At 38.4% G+C, this 23371-nt stretch overlaps 2 protein-coding genes across 5 annotated transcripts in view; one reads left to right on the top strand and one right to left on the bottom strand.

The window, feature by feature from the left end:
* The first annotated feature begins 199 nt into the window (after window positions 1–199).
* NUDT4 (nudix hydrolase 4) lies at window positions 200–15957 on the top strand. Of its 4 annotated transcripts, none has more exons than XM_017673896.3 (5): window positions 200–688; window positions 9755–9865; window positions 11075–11119; window positions 12815–12902; window positions 13171–15957. In XM_017673896.3, the coding sequence occupies exons 1-5, from the start codon at window positions 590–592 to the stop codon at window positions 13371–13373; spliced, it is 546 nt and encodes a 181-aa protein (XP_017529385.1). In that variant the 5' UTR covers window positions 200–589; the 3' UTR covers window positions 13374–15957. The 4 variants fall into 4 exon arrangements, with proteins under 4 accessions (XP_017529385.1, XP_017529387.1, XP_017529386.1 ...); XM_017673897.3 differs by having other exon boundaries at window positions 202–688; window positions 12818–12902; XM_037023079.2 differs by lacking the exon at window positions 200–688 and adding an exon at window positions 6284–6504.
* Window positions 15958–19139: 3182 nt separating this feature from the next.
* The window catches only part of UBE2N (ubiquitin conjugating enzyme E2 N), a 39813-nt gene continuing 35581 nt past the window's right edge, over window positions 19140–23371 (bottom strand). The window contains exon 4 of the mRNA XM_037023059.2: window positions 19140–22815. Coding sequence (XP_036878954.1) covers window positions 22775–22815 — 41 coding nt within the window. The 3' untranslated portion in view covers window positions 19140–22774. The remainder of the gene's footprint in view (window positions 22816–23371) is intronic.

A 23371-nucleotide genomic window follows, 5' to 3' on the forward strand; every position in this document is an offset into this window, starting at 1 on the left:
CCATTGGCGGGGTTCCGCCAGCCAGGGCTGGGCTCGGCCCCCGCCCTCCAGCCGCCCGCGCCTCCGGCGGCCGAGGCCCCGCCCCGCCTCCCCGCCTTCCCTCCCGCGCGCCGCAGCCGTCAGGCACGCAGGCGCCAAGGAGCGCGCGGGGCGGGGCGGGGCGTAGGGGGCGGGGCGGGAGGGGCCGCCCCTCTTAAATAGGGCGGAGGGGGTGGTGCGGAGCCGTCGCGCCGCTGCTGCCTAGTGTGTGCGAGTTCACACAACTGTGTCCTCGTGGCGCGATCCTCGAGCCTCGAGCCTCTCTCCCCTGCGGTGGCGGCGGCGGCGGCAGCGGCAGCAGGGAGCGGAGGCGAGCGGGTGGCGGGCTCCATGGAGAGCGGAGGGCGCCGGGCCACAGACGGCGTTTCCTCCCCGGCACCGGGACTCCAGTGACCGGAGCGCGCGCCCTGCCCCGCGTCCGAGCGGCCCCCGGCTCCGGGACTGACCGACCTCGCCACCTCGCCTCGCCCGGACCCGCCCGCGCCCGCGCCCCCACTCCCCGGCGGAGTGGCGGCGGCCGGAGCAGCAGCGGCAGCGAGAGCCCGCCTCTATGATGAAGTTCAAGCCCAACCAGACGCGGACCTATGACCGCGAGGGCTTCAAGAAGCGGGCGGCGTGCCTGTGCTTCCGGAGCGAGCAGGAGGACGAGGTGAGGGGGCCCGGCGCATCCCGCCGGGCGGGTTCCTTGCTCTCGCCGGACCCTTGTCCGGCCGCAGGGCTGGGGGTTTAGCCCCCTTCCTCCCTTCCCCCCCTCCTTCCTTCCTGTCTCTGGGCTGATGGAGGGGAGACAAAGGGGCTCGCCCAGCCCTGCGTTCTCCCCTGGGCCGTCGTGAGGACGGGAGACCGAGACGCCTCCTGGCCCCCGGGAAGGTTCGGGTCGTACAGGTCGCGCCTATCGGGAGTCACCATCTTAACATGCGAATTGAGCGTAAAGCCACAGAAACCTTGAGTGCTAACGGGGTGGAAATGGCGTGAGTGTTGCAGTCCAAGCCCTTCTGCCTTTTACATTCTCCTTCCGTGTTACAGCAGTTTGCGGTTTAGGATTAAATCTAGGCATGTTTGTGGAATAGCCAGAACAGTCCTCGTGCTTTACAACAAAAACCTATTCGATCCAGTTCTGTCAATTCCACTTTTAAGCGGATCCTTTAACTCAAAAGCACTTGGAATAATTATACCTGATTTTTCTTGATTTTAAAAAAAAAAGGGTCTCTTTTAAAAAGTTCTGACTCAGAAAGATGGTTAGTGAAAGATGTAGAAAAGCACCAGAAAAGGGAGAAGATGGAATAGAGCTGGGCAAGGTTGCCATTTTCAGACAGTAATCTGTCAGCATATTTACTTATCAAAGCTCCTTTTCTTTGCTGTGTTTGATGTGACATCTCGACAGGAGCAGTCCTTGTTGTAAGAGCAAGCATTCAATCTGTAATTTACCCATGTGCATTGAGTTGATAGTAGGGCCCTGGAGGTTTGCGTGGAGAGCAGTTTTTACTTCAGTTTATTTAATTTAAAAATAGCTAACTTTTAGATGTAATACAAACTTAAGGGAGTAAGTTGATTGGTAGCTGATGAAAATCTTTTCGCACTGCCATTCCTAAAATGATTAGACAAGGAAAAAATTAACATTGTGAGGTCTGCTTCCATAGCCAACCGTGTCCAATAAAATAACAGGCTAAAGCTGGAGACGGAAATTTAATGGCTACTTTACTGCCAGTCCCTGTAGTTAGGATGAGTAGGACATAGTGCACACTCAATGATTTAGTTCTTATTATGCTAACAAAAATCAAAGTTCTTCAAAATGGTGCTCTTCAAATTCTTCTTTTGCTTTTGTTTTTGTTTTTGTTTTTTTTTTTTTAAGAAACCAGGTCCTTTAGTGCTAATAAATGCTCAGTTGGGAGCCTTTAAGTTTAAACCTGAATTCCGAAGTTGTCAGAGCAAATTGGTCTGTATCTGTTGAGCTGGAACTATTTGGGAGAGCTAGAAAGTAGGAGGGAAAGGTTTTCAACGTTTACAAAGTAACAGTCAACAAGCATTGAGTGCATTCTATTTTAAAAAAGATTAGAAGGTCCTTGAGGGAAGGGGCCACCTTAGGACAAAGTACACTGAATATAAAAGACTCTGACTGCCAAAACTGATCAAGATAATCTGGTCAAGTATCTAGTCTTATTTGCTCACCGTTATGTAATCATAATCTTAAATGTTGAGTGCTTAAAATGTATGGAGCACTGTCAGAAGACCTGTAAGTTTGCTCTTTTAATCCTCTTAGTGCTGGTTTATAGGTGAGAAGACAGTTATAGAGGGTAAGTTCGTTGCCCAAATGACATAATTAGGAAGTGGTAGAGTCGAATTCAGGATTCAGTGACTGCTCCTGATGCTGGGCTCTTGGCACAGGGCCCAGCCCATAGCAATTGGGTGCACACTATTTGCTGAATGGGTGGGATTTTTGAAGCTGAGCTTGGAAGATTTTCTGAAAGCGGTGACTTTGAAGTCTTGCCATAACATGAACTTGGAATTCAGGCTTTGTAAAAACCTAAGTTCCCAGGGGAAAATACGGGAAATGGGAGGAAATTGAAATGATCTGTATTATATGAATGGTAATGCAAAGTCTGAGGAGAGCTTCATAAATTACTTTAGCAGATAAATCAGTTATTTTTGTGCTTGGAAATTGTTTCTGTTGTAATAAATGCTAAGTTCCTAGTCTGTAGTTGAGTCAGGACACTAGTGCCATTGGATAAAATGAAATATAAGGAGCAAGATTTGGAGAATTTATTAGAGAAATAGGTCATGTAAAACTTTGCTCATCTGACAACCTGTAGGTTGAGAAACCAAGTTAATTAGTTTGTTAGAGAAAATTCTGCCAGGAAAGCTCTGGAATTCTCTTAAGATGCACAGCCACTTTAGGCTTATAAGGATAGGCTATAAACCAGCCTGAACCCAACTTTTTAGCTAATAGGCAAGAAATGTTTTCCTCTAGTACACCTCTAGATCCTGGTTGGGAGATTTAAATTTATGCTTTAAGTATAAATTGAAATAGCAATTGTTGTTTGACTCCAAAAAACTATGCACTGTTCCCATCTGGTTCTCCCTGTACTGAAGGAATGTCTCAGTGGCCCTTACATTAGAACACGTTACTGTAGGAGAGAACATTGTTCTAAGAACAGTCTTTATTCTTTTGGGGGTGGCTTTATATTTTTTCCCATTTTATCTTTCTCTATCCTGTGTGGTAAATAATAAGCATTAGCATTTACATAGGAAGAAATTGGGCAGCAGAGTTAACTTGTCCAAAGGTCACAGAAGCTGGCAGATGTTTTTGATCCCAGGTCCTTTATTTCTAAATCTCATGTTCATTTGATCCTCTCTACAGCTAGTCGTTTCTATGGGGAACCATTCAGGTTCAGCAGATAAGTGTTCCCATCCAGTAGCCAGGATACTGTGCCTGTACAGTGAAATCAGAGGACAGTACATTCACAAAAGGTAATGAAAACCAGATTCCATTGAACATATTTGCATATATGATTGAAACGGGTGCAAAGATGAAAAGCATCAGCTCCTAAGAACATACTCTGTAGCAGGTTAGAAAAGCCACTGATGGGAAGGGAAGGGAAGGGAACGGAACGGTGCCATCAGTGCTCCAGGTGATGAGGCAATATGAGTCATTAGGAGTTGGATTTCCGTGAGTGGGAAAGGAAGGACCAAGCATCACAAATAGAGCAAGACATGGGACTGTGGTCTGGTGGGGCTGCAGCACAGGATAGCATAGACAAAGTAATCGTTGAAAAACATAGAGCACTTTAAATGTAAGGCTAAGAAGTTGCTAGGCGAAAAAGGAATTATTTTTGTTTTGAACAAGGAACATTTAGATTTTAGATGTATTCAAGCTTGAGAATGTCATGGCAGCAAAATAGGATAGAATGTGCTACAGGGAGAAATAGAAGTGGCTCGATCCTGAGAGGAATCGGGGCACAGTTGTGTCTGAGAAACATTGGCAAAAATAGTCTCCAGAAATGACCCCTGCTCTTCCATTTGGACTTACTACTGTAATGAGCTTTGAAGCTCCCTGACCAGGGGCTGCATTCTACAGGTAATCTGCTAAATGCTGAATGTATATTCCTGGAATCTCTGAGTTTACAAAATCATGCACTAAAGCTGACATGTGGTGAGAAAAGTAGTCTCAAAACCTATGGAGCTTTAATAAACAAAAACACATCTAAATAAGAAATATTAGTAGTTAAATCTCTGCTGGCATTTTTGCTCTTTGAATCAACAGGCAGTCAGTCCACCTTTCTCAGGGTATACGCTCTGGGTGTTGTACTTCCTCAGGTATTTATTTAAGCCCTTGAAGATACTTGCTTCAGATGGAGACCACTTAATCAAAATTAAGTGACTATCCAAAAGTAGCCTTTTCTAAATACAGGGAAATGTCCTTGTGCCTCCAGCTCTCCCAGACCTAAAGGTTTCTTAGGTCACTCACCAGCCCCTTCCTTCAAGGGAAGACATTTCTATAGAATTTTTATCTGTTTATTCTTAAGGACCTGGAATACCTCCCAGGCTTTCTCTAATTGTGTGAAAGCTTACCCCATCACTTCAAAACAATGACATGCTTGGAGAAAAGTCATGATCAACCCAACTTACTTTACCATTGTTGGAATGCACCTGTCAATCCCATATACAGTCCCAACTCATGATGGTTCAACTTAATTTTACAATGATATGAAAGTAATATATGTGAAAATTGTACTGAAGATTTTTAATTTTGATCTCTTCCTGGGTTAGCCATATGCAGTACAATACTCTGACGTAATTAGGAAGGTAAATGACCAATACATGAACAACCGTTCTACACCCATTCAACCTCTGTTTTTTACTTTCCATAACAGTGTTCAGTGTACTACATGAGATACACTATATTATAAAATAGGCTTTGTGTTAGATGACCTTATCTAACTGTAGGCTAATAGAAGTGTTCTGAGCATGTTTAAGGTAGACTAAGCTAAGCTATGATTGGTAGGTTATGAGTATTAAATGCATTTTTGACTTAGGATATTTTCAATTTAAGGTTTATCATGATATTATGCCATCAAAAGTTGAGGAAAATTGGTAATATAATTGGGTTAAACACATTTTTTACAAAATGAGCTGTTATTTCTTCTCCTAACTATGCCTCTGTAGTTCAAAAAAGCAGCACTAATTTGCTTAATAGCAGTAGGTAGCTGGTTAGTAGACACAGTAGCCATTGTTGTGACTCATAATCTTTTAAAACTTATGTGTGCATAGTGGGTATTCCTGATACATACACTGCTGGACTTGTTAGCCTGTGAAATAGTTAATGATGGTAGAGGTAGTTTTGACCATTCATGCTATCCTGGTTCATGATATGGATAGTGTGAACAAAAACCCCAAAACAATTTCTAAATAGCTACACTTGTCAAAATAAAACTTCATTCTTAGATTTTAGGGATCACTTGAGAGGGTCTCTGGATAGCTTCGTCTTTTCTGGGAAAGATATAGTAATTTGTAGTGATGAGTCATTTCAGAGGAACATGACCAAAAACAGTTTTATCAGGGTAACAGCTGAAACACAAAGTGCAACTGGGGGCCACTTGGTGTACCAGACTAAGAATCCCACGTACCTCAAGCCTCTGGTGGCAAACCTGCATTGCATAGACCTTGAGCAGTTTACATGCTCTTTCTTACACATCCCCAGTGAGGAGGACTTGGGTGGTGTACGATATAGAATTTGTATTGTAGATCATTCCAATCCAAAGGCAAATCTTTGTCTGAAAAGACTCAGGGCTGGTTCCAAACGGACCACTACCACTACACTGTTGCTATTCCACATGCTTGAAACATTAGGTATCTAAGAGAAAGACAAGTGTGAGAAATGACTTCTCAACAGTGATCTGTCTTATTGTCACTCATGTGATAGACTGTCATCGTGTTGCATACACATAATCTAATATACCCAGAAAAGTAGTTGAAAAGGAATTTAAAACTTACAAAATGATCATGTGTGGATGCTCTGTCAGCTGAATTGTCTCACTGGTGCATTGTCTCACTGAATTTTTATAGCCTGTCTTTTCTACTTAAGTAAAACCATTTTTAGATTATGTTACCATACTAAAGCTGTATTACATACAGATCTGGTAGATTGGGGATATTACTGAAATATTTAAATGGCTGGTAGGGGGGAGTGGGAGGGAGGTGGTAATTAAATAATAGCTTTGTGATGTGGTTCTATAGGTTTAGATTCCAGTGTGTAGGAGGGGTTCTAATGTCTGTCTCTGCTTATGCTATTCAGATTCATTTCTTCTACCCTGGCACACTTGTGCCATAGTTCTATTAACTCTTGCCTGTGGAGTTTATCCCTCAGTTCTTGCTCTTTCTCAACTACCATCCTTCCCCTTATTTCTCCCCACTCCAGCCTGGCCTTGATCTCATTTGAACTCCAAGTGAAGTACGCAAGATGAGTAGGCAAGTACTTAATGAAACACACTAGTCTTCAAATCTGTGCTACCACCCAAAGGCTGATGATCACATCTCTTAGGCTAATAGTTCAGATGCTGATCGTTTCTATGCCACAAGTATTACTTATTTAAATTGATAATTTTTTGGAAATATACAGTTGATGTTAATGGTTTGATCAAATTTAATCATTTTGGAATGTCAAGAGACTCTTGTATAGTAAGTTCTTTGTTTCAGCTAAATTATTTGTCCAAAACACAAATCTCTTCATAAGGCTTTCTAAAAAGTAGTTTATGAAAGGAGATACTGAACCTTGGCAGGGATTCCATGTCACTGACTTTGGGGGAGAAGTTTAGTCATTATGTTAATATGTCCTGTGGATAAATAATTTGGTTTTAAATCGGAAGCTTTACTGAAGTTTTTTTTACATTATTGACCATATGTAATTTAGTTCTTAAAAACTATCTTGGACAAATGGGAGCATAATAGTTTTTGACAGAGATAACGTGGTACTGAATTTCATTTTTTCAGGACTCAAACATTATGAATATTGGTGGTTTTGAAATACCCTGTTTAAAAAAATGAGAATGTATTTTTCTGGTGCCTAGCCACCTGAACTATCCTGTCCCATTATGAAGGTAATCAAGGAAGTTGCTTAGAGAGCATTGAATTGTGTAGTTAAGAATTTCATCCAGGCAATAGAAGCTGTGTTATCCTGAAACCGCACCTGGTAATCAGCTCTCCGGTTAGGACCAGTAATTACTGTTTACTTTTCCCTTGGGTCAAGATACAGTGCTTTTGTACTTTTAAACATTTCTGTTTTAACTTAAAAACTTAATTATTTTTATCTGTCTTGATATTAGGGCCAAAGCCTTTAAATATCATATATCCTTGGGTAAGCCCTCTTTTGAATAAAATACAATGGTGAAATCTGATTTGCAGTTCCACTTTGTTTAAAGTGAACTTACAGATTCCTGCAGGCCTTTTCTCGACTTTATTTCCTTTTTCTAGTCTTTAGTAGTAATTATCCATGTTTAATTTGATATAACTCATCTTTAATGAATCTTTGCAGTCTTTTTTATAATTCCTTTCTGCCCTCATTTCATCATTAACTCAGTAATGAAAAAACCAATACAACTAACAATCTGGGGATCAAACCTAATTTTTGGTCAGCTGATTAAACTCAGAGGGAAAGCAGAAAAACTAGTAATAGCCAACAGTGAGTGCTGGCCAAGGTCAAATATACTTAATACTTGTCAACACAACAATCCTACAGGTATAGTTGCTTTTTACAGAGGAAAATGGGTGCACTGAAAGGTAGATCATTAATCCATCATTGGGTATGTCAAAGAATGAAACACATCTTTGTCATCATCTGTACTGTTGCAAACCTCTTTTCCAGTTCTTGGTGGACTTGCTTATTCTCGCTTTTTAGCTCCTAATTTTGATATAAGTAGGCACTATTTGCTAATACTTTAAAAAATAAATCAATTTAAGGCTGTCTTATATTTCATATCACCAAACTTGGCAGTGTTTGGACTTCGTGGCACCCTCAACATCAGCCACTAGTATTTTAGCTAAGGTTTTGTCAACCATTGTGTTAATTTACAGTGCTTTCTCTGGATTTGCTAGTGGGAGCAATAGTCCCATCCAGACCAACAACAAGAGAAATCATGCTCAGACCCCCATGAGCATTAATTGATCACTGTTCTATGGTGATGGTGCATGCACAGGCAAAGGTGTGCCTCTTTTTTTCAAACCAAGAGATTTATGTGCCTGAATAAGGGTTTCCTTATATTCCAACTCAATGTTTTAGAGGTTTGGGGAAAAGATGGGCATTGCTGAACTACTGACTGTCAGTCTGGAACTTTCCAGTTGGGGAATATTGAGCCCTGGCAGCTTCCTCAAGTAGGCTATGAACTCTGAAGGGCCAGCAGTTCCTCTGGCAATAGGGAGGGAGGGAGCTGGGCAGATAGAACTGCTGGCATGCACAGCAAAAACACAGTAGACATTGGAGATTAAACTTTGCTCTACATTGATTAATTTATCTAGTAAGGACTGTTTGCGTTTACTTGAAGGCAATATACTAAGATAATTTTGGAAGCATTTTTGTTCCAGTTGGTTAAGACACCTATTACCTTCATAAATGTCACTCGGGTTATTTATCAGAACCTTTTTTTTTTTAACTTGGGTGAATTTCAACCAAACCTAGCCCACAGATTTTCACTTATAAGATGAATATGGAATAATTGTTCATTGTTTCAGGTGCTATTAAATACTGGACCTCTAGGATGCTTTTCGATAATACAGTATAGTTTGTTTTTTAAAAGTGTGCACATTTCAGGCTTAATGCTGTGTTTGATCCAGGTCTGCAGACTTTTCCAGTAAAGGGCCAGATAATGTTTTAGGCCTTATGGGCCATGCAGTCTCTGTCCCAGCAGCCAGGTCTACTGTTGTAGCACAAAAGCAGCCATAATAGTTACCATGTAAAAAGTGAATGTGACTGGATTCTCATAAAATATTATTTATGAACACTGCAACTTGAATTTCATACAATTAAAAAATATAAAAACCACTTTTAGCTCACATACTGCACAAAAACAGGCAGTGAATCATTGCTTGCTAACCTCTTCTAGATCATAAATTATACCTGCCAGTTATCAACATGGAATGGCTTTTGTTCATTTATATAGGCTTGGAATATAAAGGGTGCCTCTCTCCTCTTAATTGTGAGTGTAAAAATAAGCTGTCTTACGTGCCAAGCATTAGCTTTACATGAATTCCCCTATACTTTCTCACAGCATCTGTTATCTTCTAAGTATCCTTACATTTTATAGGTGAAGGAACAGGGTGACCTGCCTTAGGACACATACCCTTAAATTTGGAGGAATAAGAATATTCTGTAACTAAAAATAACATATGTGACCACAAACCTCAGTGCATACTGTGCTGGGGCTAGTAAAACAATTCTCTGCTTTTATCTTTTGTTAATATCCAAGAAGTTGGAAAGCTTTACTAACTTAATCTAGTAACTGACATGACTTCATTAGGTATAGAATGATTTAGTAATGAGATATGTTGTTGAATTCTGAGTTCAGAAAGATGTGTTTACAGAGGCTGACAACTGCCTCTTGTTGTACAATGTACCCAATAATTTCAGTGAAATTTTAAGATGGGTTAGCCTGGTAAAGGTTTGGGAATGTTGCTTGTATCTAGTGCTTCCCAGGCTGGGAGTACTCATTGGTGGCTGGCCTTGCAGGTGCTGTTGGTGAGTAGCAGTCGGTACCCAGACCAGTGGATTGTCCCAGGAGGAGGAATGGAGCCAGAGGAGGAGCCTGGCGGCGCTGCTGTGAGGGAGGTTTATGAAGAGGTGAGATAACTAGTAGCTTGTTTCCTTGCAGTCACACACACACACACACTGTATTTTGGGATTTTTACAGGACGGTGTTCTGTGTGAGGTTCACAAACAAGGCACTTTGCTACGTACACTGAAGGAGAAGATAAAACAGGTCACATGGATGCTTTTTTTGTTGTCTTTCATTCAACATTTTTGACATGTGCTATGCTAGTATTTTGATAAGCAAATAACCTTCTGCCTAGTAAAATAAGAGCTAAAATCAATGTGGAGGTCCCCCCAGAATTGTAAAACATGCAATTACATAAAATAGTAAGTCTGATCAGTGATCTATACATAACATGATGGCCCTGCCCCAGAGTAGAGTTAGTACTGCACGGAGACATTAATCATGTGCTGTAATTCTTTCCCAAACGAGTAAGAAGCAAATTACTTACATTTCACTGCTTTTATCTTAAAGTTCAATAAAATGTGCATACACAAGAACAAAAGTACACACAGCCTGCCTGTCTTTACAGTTAATGTTAGAACTTGGCAAAATGGCACAGGTTTAATGCTGTAAATAGTTATTGAAAAGCAATTAGAATGTAAGTGGGAAGTGAATGCTAAAGCTCTCATTGGGTCTTGGTATGTAGCTTGAAAAGTTTCACAGAGCTGGGTCTTGAAGGATGAGCAGCTTCCTGGGGGAAGAACACATTCTAGATAGAGGAGGCGCCAGTCTGTTGGTTGGCAGTGTGGATTTGAATGAGGTACACACTGAAGTTCCAGCCAGTCTGTTAAGTAACAGGTGAAAGTAATGAGGACTGTGCAACAGAAGGGTAGCATATAGAAAGAATTACACCTCCCGAGCCACGTGGAAAAAAGGAGAAAGACCCTTAAGAAAGATTATTTACTTTATCAGCTCATATAGAAAACTCTGCTTTTTCATTCATTAAGTTTGTCCCAAATGGTAGAAAGTCTAAGTTTTGGTCATTTCTTGCCAATTCTTTGAAATTGATAATAAATCTGATCAATCAGAAGTGGTATGTGGTACCAATCAAACTGTTTTATAGCAAACCTTATGTCGTGAATCTTGCCACAGCCCAAAAAAACTTCACAGAAGCAGGCTTGGTATGGGAAGGCCTATTATGTTTAGATCTAAAAATTGAAATAGCCAGAAAATAACTTTCATATAAATTTTGTTATGAAAAGATCAAAGTTTTACATTTCCTCTTTTTTTAATAGGCTGGAGTCAAGGGAAAATTAGGCAGACTCCTGGGCATATTTGAGGTGAGTTATAGAAGTAATCCTTGCCTTGCTGATTAAAGAATTAAAAATTCCTTTTTAATCATCCATATAATCTGGCAATAGCCTGAACTAGACATTTCTCTAAAACTATCAGTTCCTCCTGATTAAAATATTAAAAATTCCTTTCTAGCCATCCACATAATCTGGCAATAGCCTTAACTAGAAATTTCTCTAAAACTGTCAATAGGGATGTAAGTCTATAAGCAGTAAGAGGAAGGGAAGTAAAGGTAGTTAACTTTCATCTATCATCAATGTTACACAGCTTTATTATCATATCAGTTGCTTTATATGATAATACAGTGGAGCTGATAAAAGATCTACTCTTGGGTTCACTGTGTTGTTTAAGTATGGACTTTTTAGGAGGCACAATATCCTCAATATTACCTAAGGGCTTAGGTCTCTTGTGCTTATTATCTGGAAATGTACCCCTTGCCTTCAGCACCCAACATTAAATGATACAAAGAATGACTTTATCCTTAGAGAACTGATACAAAGGAGGTTACAAAACTTAGGTACACAAAATAGATGCTAAAAGGATAGAATTCTCTTTTACATAATCTGTTATTACTGAAGGCAGAATGGAATTTGTGGGTGGAAATTGGGAAGTGACAGGTATTATATGGAAGTAGGGGAAAAAGAGAACCAGGTCATGAGGCCCAAGCTATTATCAAATATATTTTCAGCCAAAATACAGACCCAGACACATTGTGACTTCTTAGGTTACTATTTAAGGGTTCTTTTGGTAGAACCATATAAATTTTATTTTTAAAGACTTATTACAGGAATTCAGAAAAATTATGATCGTACAGCACTTGGTGGAATTGACTCCCAGAATACAGTTAATTGTTAAGTTCTAAAGGTATTCAAACTTTTCTAGAATTAAGCACTTGCTTTACTCAGTTGAATAGCACCATCTCCTGGTTAAACTGAAAACCATTGAGGGTTTTCTGTAGTTCAGAGTAGCCACAGTACAAATAGCACAATTGTCAATAATGCTGACAGGATTTTTGAAGAAAACTCACATTATAAATCTTATATAACATAGGAAGGTAATAGTACTAAGTGCTTTACAAATACTATTTAAATGTCATGGTATACCACTACTGTATTTTTTCAAAAACGTTTATTGGCCACCTCCTGTAGATTAAAATGCTTTGCTTTTTTTTTTTCACTTGCTCAGTTTATTAGTTCTGATCAGGAACTATGTTATCCCTAGGGTCTTCAGACTGGGAATGTAGTTTCTTGCCACATATTTGTCTTAACATCTTATAACACTTTGGATATGGAGCTTGCTAGAAAAGAATTTTTTTTTTTTTTGAGAGGGCATCTCTCATATTTATTGATCAAATGGTTGTTAACAACAATAAAATTCTGTATAGGGGACTCAATGCACAATCATTAATCAACCCCAAGCCTAATTCTCAACAGTCTCCAATCTTCTGAAGCATAATGAACAAGTTCTTACATGGTAAACAAGTTGTGAAAAAGTTCTTACATGGTGAACAGTGCAAGGGCAGTCATATCACAGAAACTTTTGGTTTTGATCACACATCATGAACTATAAACAATCAGGTCAAATATGATTATTCGTTTGATTTTTATACTTGATTTATATGTGAATCCCACATTTCTCCCTTATTATTATTATTACAAAATGCTTTGCTTTTTATATTTAAGCAGAATCAAGACCGAAAGCATAGAACTTATGTTTATGTTCTTACTGTCACCGAAATATTAGAAGATTGGGAAGATTCTGTTAATATAGGTAAGTTCCCTTTCCTTTTGCTATCTGGTTCATCTTAATTAAAATACTACATACTTAAAAGTAGTTTACACCTTAAATTATTTTTTGTTATCTTTTTTTAGAGGAGATATATATATTGAATTATCTCAACATTTCCCCCCAACATATTTTTGTCTAAGCCATTCCCCAAACAACGATCATTTGTGGGGGAGGAGTGAGGGGCATTGTTATGGCTTACCTTTTATGATTGACTTTACTGTATAGTAACCAAAGTCATACTGTTTTCTAGGAAGGAAGAGAGAGTGGTTCAAAGTAGAAGATGCCATCAAAGTTCTCCAGTGTCACAAGCCTGTACATGCGGAGTATCTAGAAAAACTAAAGCTGGGCTGTTCTCCAGCCAATGGAAATTCCACAGTCCCTTCCCTTCCAGATACCACCACCTTGTTTGTAACTGCTGCACAGACCTCTGGGTTGCCATCTAGTGTAAGATAGAGAGAATTGGGAGGACCTCTCACCATGTGCAATCTCATGGGGAGAGATTTCTCTATTTTCCTTGGCAAACATCTGAATGATGCTTGCAAACTGTCTGAATTTGCCATGCAGGGTTTTCAAACAATTTGCATGTTCTTCAGATGCTTTCAAATCTTTTTATTTTTTAAGTGTAAAATACTTTAATAAGCCAAAGCCATGTAGAATTTTTTTTAGATGCCTTAACTGTGCTCCTCACCCCTTCTGTGTTATTTTGTTTGTCATTTTTCTCCCATAGCATTTTTTGGTGTTTTTTTTTTTTATTTTATTTTTTGTCCATTTGATGCCAGTCTAGTTTTTCTTATATCAACTTGTGGGCAGATTCCCCGCCCCAACCCCAAATTGTTTTCTCATTCACAGCATGTATTGTGGGAATTTACAAAAATCTTGATATTGTCTATTGATCTGAAAACTTGCTTCATAGGATCACAATTTTTATTCATAAATTCCAGATTTAGGCTATTTCTGTATGGCCCAATAGCTATTTTGACAGAGGACTTCTCTGCCATTTTCAGGATTTGTCAACATATGTCTCAATTTTCATAACTGGTATGTCACTAGCTACCCAAGCTGGCCAGTTCCCCTATAAGTCCTTTAACACAAAGTTTAACTCTTTATGAGTTGGTGATTTTTAAGGAGGTGTATTGTATGCAAAATGCAGGTAGTAAATACATCTTACCATGAAAACTATATTCATGGGATTTAAGTGAGCATGCTCAGTTTCAGTTGCCAATTCCCTTCATCCATAATCTCGCTTCACACAGAATACTTGAGAACCATAATTCCCTCAATGAAAATACATTTTCAGTTTTTGAATTTAGCAACACCTCTTCACTAACTTTTTGGTTTACCAGTAACCACAGAATTGGGGTCTAACCTCAAATGCCAGCCAGTCACTACATTAAAATTGAATAAAGTGGCCTTCTTCCTGTTCAGCTGTTACGTAGATTGTTGGGGCCCCTTAGAATGTCTCATCATTTATAAGTCGTCAATAGGTACTATTTATAAGAAACTTTTGGGGCACTGGAACATACCTGAACTAAGAATTATTTTGTCTTATTCTTAAAACTCACTTAAAATCAAGAATTCCATCTAAACACACCTTATCTGAAACTCCTGTACTTTGCCCAATCAAGTCCAAAATGAGGTGGGAGGAAAAGCAAGATGTGGCTGGGTGGGGAATGAGCGAAACGTCATCTTGTATGTAGACACTAGACTTGTAAATATTGTAACTGGTGAGTATAAAGTAGAAAAATAAGTAGTTATACATTTGTTCTACAGATGGTCAACCTTTGAAAAATATAATGCTGCTAAAAATACAGTGCTGTTACATTTAAGGAAAATTGGTGCCAGTTTTGAAAATGAAATCTTGTACCATAAATGCAGCTGAACTAAATACTTAGTTCACAAATTAATGCTGTCAAAGGGGTAAAATTTTTAAAAACTTAACCAATGACATTCTAAATTGTGTAATGTGATCAAACATGATTATCCAGAATTTTTGTATTTTTCTTTATACAGAGTTTATGTATTCCAGGTGTTTTTTTTTTTTTTTTCTAAGGAAACATTTTAAATCCCACAGATTGACAAACTTTCTATCAATCTTGGACTAAAATTTTTCTCAGTAATCTCTATACAATGTCTTTAAATTATATACTTAACATACAGAGAAACTGGATTTTTGTATATAAGACTGCATCCACCTGAAATGCTGTCACAAGTATGGGGGTGGTGGGGGGTTATCTTGTACATGGTATTAGAGGTAATAATGCATGAACTTATTTTATATAAAGTATTGAACTATGTATCTGACATGTAAAATATGTACAGTATTAATATCAACCATCTCCTGAAAGTGAGCCTAGAAAATGTCATGATTTTCTTTGGTCAGAAACATTTGGACTAAGTAGTGCCACCAGGGTCAGGATTTTCTTCAGTGCCATTTAGCAAACCAACTAACTGTCTTCAGTCTATGCAACTAGCAAAAACTCGTGTAACACGACAGAATACTTCATGGTTGTCACACATTAAATTTCACACAGGTAGGTCTTCATTATTTTGGAACCCAGTCTTAACAATTACAAGAAAGGTCCTAAGCAGATTTCTTTAAGAGAGAAAGCCTCCATTTTCAGTCTTCACAGCTCAATCTAACAAACAGTGTCTACTATCTCAACCCTCCAAAGTTTAGAGAGTTGGGACTCTTGTGCTTTCTGTGGAATAGTTGGATAAAATTGCGCAGCTAAACTTTTGTCCCATGTGCCTCCTAAAATGAAGATAACTAGTTTGTAAATTGACTTGCAGATGCGACAGCACTATCCTGCATGTTCGGTGGTTTGGTTTTGTTTGTGAACAAGTGAAAATTTCCAACCAGGCAAGTGCCATTCAATTTTCTGTCGATCACACAATTGTATAAAGCAGCAAAACTGAAGGGAGGGATGATTGTTGTATACACTTAAATTGCTTCGCATGGTTTCGTTTGAGATAATTGGTGTAAGAATCTTGACATTTTTTTATATTTGAAACATCAAATAAAAATGGAAACAACTTATCTTGTTTTATTTTTTTAAACATAACTGACCACCAGTTTGTCCAAGTGAAAACTTGTCTGGCATTCCACAGTAACAGTTTTCCTGTTTTCTCATTTATGAGCCTTACTAGTGGAAGTAACTGTGTTAAAAGGAGTTGCTCACTAGATAGGTGCTGCCATCACTCTCCCCATGGATTTATTTTCTGTCTTCCTAGATTCTAGTCTAAAGGTGTACCACTGTGGTTCATATCACTGTTCCTAGTTGGGTTTTGTGTTCTAATTACTAATTTTCAAGTAGTAAGCCTTGTGTAGTTATGTCATAGGTGCTTTATAAACTGCCATCCACTTTACTGCTGTTCAGTTTAAAGGTTTTAGCAGGCTCAGCACCTGCCTGCCATTGTATTTTCACAAAGTACAAAGTACTCTGACCCAAGAGACCAACTTTAAAATCCTCATATAAAAGTTATATTCCAGTTACATTTGGTTTGATTGCTAAATTGAAAGAGAAGAGAAAGCCTGGCATGTTCCAGTACTGTCTTCACACTGAAATAAAGAATTCCCCTACAGGCAGGAATCGTGTAGACAAAATAACACAAGACTAGTTAAAACACTGAGTTTATTCAAGTATCATGTTTAATGAAATTAGTGATAACTTTTTCCCCAGCATTGGGCTACAGTGTAGAACAAGTTTCGGAACCTCGAACTTACATTCTAGTGGAGTAAAGTGATTTCATCTAGGTGCTTATACATGAGAGGCTCCTAGTCTTTCAAAGGGTTACAGCTTTTTTTTTTTTTTACAGACTTTTATGTACCATCTTCAAAGCAAAAAATTTTTCTTAAATGTGATCCCCCGCCAAATACTTAGCAACAGAGCTGTAGAGCAAACATGTTAGAGAGTGATCTCATCCCTGGTGCTGTATTTTTTAACACCTTCCTGACTGGTGCCATTGGCTAAATTCTGGTAGTAAGATGCAAAGGCCTCCAAGATATATCTGTTAGCACTGCATTAAAGCAAAGACTTAAATTTACTCAAAGGCCCCATGTCTTTTTGCCAGAAACTAGCTTTAAATTCCCCTACTTTCATGTGATTTCAACTCATCCTTTCCACTGTGTGGAATATTACTCTCCGGTTATCACATTTCCTGGTTATTGTCCACCAGTGACAGACATTAAGTATTGTAAGTCTTCCTGCTTTTCTCAAATATACTGAAATTTCTTAGATAAAAAGAATACTAATAAAAGTATTGGCTATCAATGTATATCAGGAACCTCAAATATAAACAGCCCTGGATCAGTTACACCAGGAATCTAGTCTCCAGCAATGGGGACAAAGACTTACATACCAAGATACGGCAACTACAGTGGTGAGACAGAAATAATATGCCCAGGCCTATGGCGGTAATGGTTAATTAGCAATATGTTCATATAATGGGATATTATACATAAAAAATGACATTCAGGTAAGGACCTATGCATGTAAATTGGTACAGCCTTTTGAAGAGCAACTGATTACCTATCAAAATTTAAAATGCACATAACCCTTTCACCCAACAATTCCACTTGTGGGAATCTAGTCAACAAAATACTTCAAAGTTGTACAATCAAAATATGGCTAAAGATGTATATTACAAAATTTCTAAAACTGGCCATTTTAAATGGACAGGATGATTAAATTATGGTTATCTAATATATATAATAATACTGCTACCAAAGAAATGTACTGACATAGGTGGAGGTCCACATACTTTCAGTAACACCAAAAAAAGAACACTGCACAGCACAACCTGTCAAAGGTCACTACACAGATTTCAGATTTTCCTTAAATTTCTGTACTTTTAAAATGAACATTCTGAGTTTTCAATGTAAAAGTGTCAAGTGATCTTACATGAAAGAATTGGGCTTGAACAAATGCTCAATCTATACCTTTTATCATAGTATGTATATATTAGCATCAGAGAGGAAAAGGAAACCCACACCACACATCTTTTCTCCAATTGTTACTGGAATAATGAAGTATCACGTCTTAAAAGTGGGAGGGGCACACTTTGTAACACAGGCAGTGAGTAGTAGTCATTCACTGCCAAGGCAGGAGGGGTGAGCTGAGCCTAGAAGCAGGCCAAACCTAACCCCAGCCTGTTTTTGTACAGCCCACAAGCTTATTTTTTACATTTTCAGTGCTTGAAAAAAAAATACTTCGTGACATGTGACATCAACACAGCATGCTATTTGTTAGCAAGATTGTCTGGATGCTTTCTCACAACGGCAGAACCAAGTATTTCAGACAGACACATGGCCTGCAAAGCCCCAAATATTTACTGTCTTAGAGGGAAAAAATACGATTGCAATAATCTGGCCCTACTCCTTTAGTTACTCAAAGTTCTAATGCTTCCTGCCAAAACCAAGTTCAAATCTAATGCAACCATCTATCATATCTAAGCTGCTTTTGACACTTCTGAGTAAGTCTTGAGTAGTCTACTTTTGAACTTAAGCCAAAATACTTTGTAAATTGCTACGTTATAATGAAACTTAAGAATTATTAGGATTTGACTAATCTAGATCATGGAACTACCTCAAAAGGAGTCATGTGGCAGGTGAAAATGGATTGGGAGTATGTAAAAAGAAAGTTACAAAGTAGGAAAATGAGGCTATCAATAATATTCTCTAACTTCTAAAACATTTTTTGTCCCATAGATACAATGATTAGCAGAGAAATGTTAAAGTTCTAATGAACACTAAAATGTACTTTTACACAACAATGGAATTTCAGTTGTTGCTGTTACAAAAGCAGAAAGCAAGGTCTAAATATTCAGTCAATATGGATATGCTTCTTCACAACCAATTGGCAACTGAAACAATTACATCAAGTCAGTAGTAGAAACTCAGCTCAGTAGCAAGTCTACATTCATACCTTTGGCACACCCCCACAGTAACAGGCACATGTGCAATGAGATCGGCTGGAGTGGCTAAGATGAAATCGGGGGGTGGAGGGTAGGATGGAGGACCAAAACTCTTCATGTTGAGTTCTATACTTAATAAGGAAAATTCTTGGCCAACTCCCAGTTTTGTAGCCAGTGTCCTGTCTGTAATAAAAAGATGTAGTAGCAAAGCTACTCTTGGAACACATCCAATTTCCAACCTCAATGATAAAAATGGAAATTAATGCAAGGGGTATAGTTAAGGAGACAAAGTATCACCAGTCTGGGTGGCAGATTACAGATTTTTATTCTTTATATTTCAAGTTATTACATTGAACATGTTTTGCTTTTGTGATCATGAAATCATTTAAAAAATAAACCCCTGATATAATTCCTTAAACTAAGCGGCATGCTAAATAGCTAAAATGAAATGTCCCCAGCCCCAAAATACATTATTCCAATGAAATATTACATTGTTCTTAAATAGACTGATGAACTAGATGTTGTCCTATAATGGCATTTTATCTTCTTTGGCTAGCTTTTCTAGATAGGACTCTATTCTACTGCAACTAACAAAAAAACTGATGTGGCTAGAATAGCCAAAAAAGATTCTTGAACCATTAAACATAAAAACAAAACTAGTTCCTATCATTCCCATAACACCATTTAGTTCCATTTAGCTAGGAAGTTTGTCTTGTACTATACTGTATTCCCTTCCCTGCACTGTTCTTTAACAGTGCTAGACCATACATAGCACCTATACCTTTTATATATAGATCTGTATTTAATCTCAAATGCTTCTGAAATTTTGTATTAAAGTATGTTTTTTATCTAGATGAGGGCTTAAGTTCTACATATTCCAGATCCAAGATCTTATTAGGCAGTCTCTGAGAGGACCAAGATAAACAAATGCGGAAGCACATCACAGCCAAGTGGACTATAGTAAAATAAAAAAACAAATAGAAAACATAAAGCTCCTAACAGGTCAGAATTTCCGAAAAACTCAGCTCTGAGTGGGCAAAGCCGATTTTCACGAAGCCACATATCCATCAGTATATTCAGATTCTTTCCCTCTCTCCCAGGGCTTTGCACATCTCTTCCCCTGCCTGGAGGTGTGCATCTGGCTTAAATCCAGAAGAGCAGCCCCTCTCCTAAGTACTTACTTCCCTTCTCCGTGACAGGAGTTGTGTTTGTCCATGCCTGTTCCCCCATTAGATAGCAAGGTCCACAGGGGAAAACCCCAGGCCAGTCTCATTTACCTAATTGCCCCCAACAAGTAGTACAGTGTTGGGAACATATTAAACACTTATTTATCAAATAAACTGTGTCCTTAAGCTTAGAAAGTCAAAGGCTTTCAAGGCAACAGGACTACAATAATGGAGCAGGATGGGTGGGAGACTAGCCAACTGCAGTCACTGGGTAAGAAGAGAGTAACAGCTCTCCTTAGGGTGGCTGCTACCCTCCCAGCAGATGCCATGTACAAAGATGGGTCATGGCCACTGGTGTCAGACTTCAGATCATTCAAGTTACCAGAATCCTGGATTTTCATGTGAATTGCCCAACTTTTAAAATGTTGGCATTGAATTAAGAATGTTTTAACCAAATGCACTGTGTGGGCCCAGGAAAACTGGCCCAAAAGCCAGATGTAGCTGCCGGTTTTCCAACTCTACCTTGGCCTCTCCCACAGGCCCTTAAATCCTAAGCAAGCTCAGTGAACATACTGGCTCATTTCAACCTACTGGTTGAGAAAGCAAGTCCTATCAAAACAATGAGGACTCTTAACAAAATCTAAAAAGAAAAAAACCTAATGCCATGAAATTAGGAATTCATGTATTTGAAATGAAAAAGCAACTATTCCATTTCAGTACTTTTATAACTCGAACTCAGTAGGCATTAGAGTCGTATTTTAAACGCATTTTTGCAATGCAAAAGACTTAAATCTGGAAATTTTATGACATAAATCACTATGTAATACTTAGGTATCATCATGAGCAGTGCCACCTGCAATAAATAAAGGTGATCTCTACTTAAACTGCTTGAATGTTCATTCATTTTGGCCCCAGAATGAGATTGTTTCCTTAGCTCCAAGGTACTCTCTAAAACAGCCCAGTAAGTGTAATAAATGGCAACTGCTGTTAACAGGTTTTAGTTTACAATATTTAGGGTTATGAACAATTTCATTCTGAATTAAACTAACATTTGTTTCCAAGCAATGAATTTATTGGGAAGGATACCAGTTACCAGTCATTAAAACTTTTTTATATTGAAAATGTAATTTTAATAGATAACTCTTCATCTTACATAGGAGCACAATAAAATACACCACATTCTGAAGAAACTCCAGAAGTTACGAGAAGAATGGGGAAAATTCAAATGGGCTACAATATTCATTCCCTTAAAAACTGCAAGGAAAAAAAAACCTGCGAGACAAAGGTTCCAACCTGCAGGTTAACATTTACATACTTATGATGGCTACACTGATGACTTTGAAATAACAAGAATCAAGAATTATATATGGAAAAAGGTAGCAAAGAACAGTTGGGTGGAGGGAAGGAACTCTGTCAATGCAGAAAAAATTGCTGAATATCAAATGAAATAAAAGGAGGTTCCACAGAAAATACTAGAGGGATGAAAGTAAGAACCATTAACTGAGGGTCTGATGCTCTCAAAGAAAGAAATCTTTCTGATGACACACAAGCTGGTTGCTTGAGATATGCTCATCAGGTCCATAAGGAAGACTCACACATGCCTCAGCAAACCCCAAGTGTTTCCTAATAGCACATACTAATGGTCATACATGAAGTTTTCAGACAAGAACCAAGAAAAAGGTCATAACCCAAATGCCAGATACAAATGTGGCACATGTGAAAGTCCTACACAAAGTCAAGTCACAACTGCTGCTTTGCTGTGACTCTCCTCCTGTACAGTAATTTTCAGACATTGTGTCAAGACACCAATGATCATCTAACTAATCGGACAGCACAAACATTTATTTCAAATTTCTAGGAGGTAAAAATATGTCAGATACTGATGCATGCTCAGGGCCAGCTTACAAATACTCCATCCAGTGATATCTTAACACAAATTTGCATCAGTGAAAAGAAACTGGCAGAATCCACCTCCTGCCATTCAATTTGTCAGATGGTGAAGACCAAAACAGAATGTTCCATCAGTTTTATCTTTAAATACGATTGTCACATTGTTAAAATGAATCAACACAGTAAAATAAACTATACAAAGGCAAAGTAGAATAACAAAAAATATTTTACTAAAACATAAGATTTACAGAAGTTTCCAGACAAGCCATACAAAATGGTCACAAGCTTTTTCTTGAAGGGAGGATTCTACACTTGACAGCAAAGTCACAATGTTATTAGTGAGGGCTGTGATGTTTAATGTTCCCATTTTGGTTCAAACAATCAAGCTTGTCCATCTACAGCGTCTAAATAAAGTTAGACTTGGCTAGAGAGCATATTCTAAAGAACTGGTTAGCTGCTTTTAACCAATGCAATTAGATCACCATAAAGGGGGAGACAGGAGCCCATTACAATTAGAACTACCCACCCCCAACAAAAAATAAAGAAAAACACCCACACCCCTGCAGCTAACCCTGACAACTACCTTCATTCACAGTGCTTTATACTTAAACCATGATGCGGGAAATGAATAAAAGCAGAGAGGGGCCACTGCTTTTAAACTTTTCACAACAATCCAGATGATACTTCTAGCCTCTGCTCATGCTTTACAACAGTGAATCAGGACAAGACATAGATTTGCTAATGTGCATTTAATCACCAAAGGACTGAAGATGTCTGGGCTTTTATTCTGTAATGTTTCTAAGACTGTGTCCATTAAATGCAAACAAAAAAGGAAGAGTCTTGGCAGAACAGGATAAGTGATGCACACTTGACGATCAGATCAATTTAAATATTATTCATGGCATATAGCCTAGTCCATGCTCTAGCTGGAGACAAAAACAAACATACAATTATTACTTCGTTCAAAATGTTACTTTCCAAACTGTATAAAAAGTAAATAGTTAATCATGGAGATGTTATGCTGTAATCTCTTAAAATCAAAGCTTTTCCTATAACCTGGATCTTGTCTACATTAGGATGTATAACCTTCCCAACTTGTCTACATTAGGATGATAAATTTTGGTCATCTATACAACTAATTACCATAGTAATCTATCTATACAACTAATTACCATAACCACTACAATGGAATTCAGAAGCTTTAGTAAGTTGAAAAGTTGTCTCCTTTTGTCACCCTCATTTCTAGATATATACATAGTGTTCCCTACTAAATTTGCTAAAATTGGTAACAGGAAGAGGCCAACTGATTTCACATTCCCCAGCTATAAACTGACACATGGTTTAATTTAATCAAATAGACTGCAAATTTTCCACTGTCTTTATGTGTTGCTAGATGTATGGCAGACACTCAGCATTTGATAAATCAGATGTGGGTTATAGAAGAGTTCCAGGTCTCTGAATTATAGGTCGGCTTTAAATTTG

This window comes from Manis javanica, chromosome 10 (genome assembly GCF_040802235.1).
Source record: "Manis javanica isolate MJ-LG chromosome 10, MJ_LKY, whole genome shotgun sequence".
Classification (NCBI taxonomy): Eukaryota; Metazoa; Chordata; class Mammalia; order Pholidota; family Manidae; genus Manis; species Manis javanica.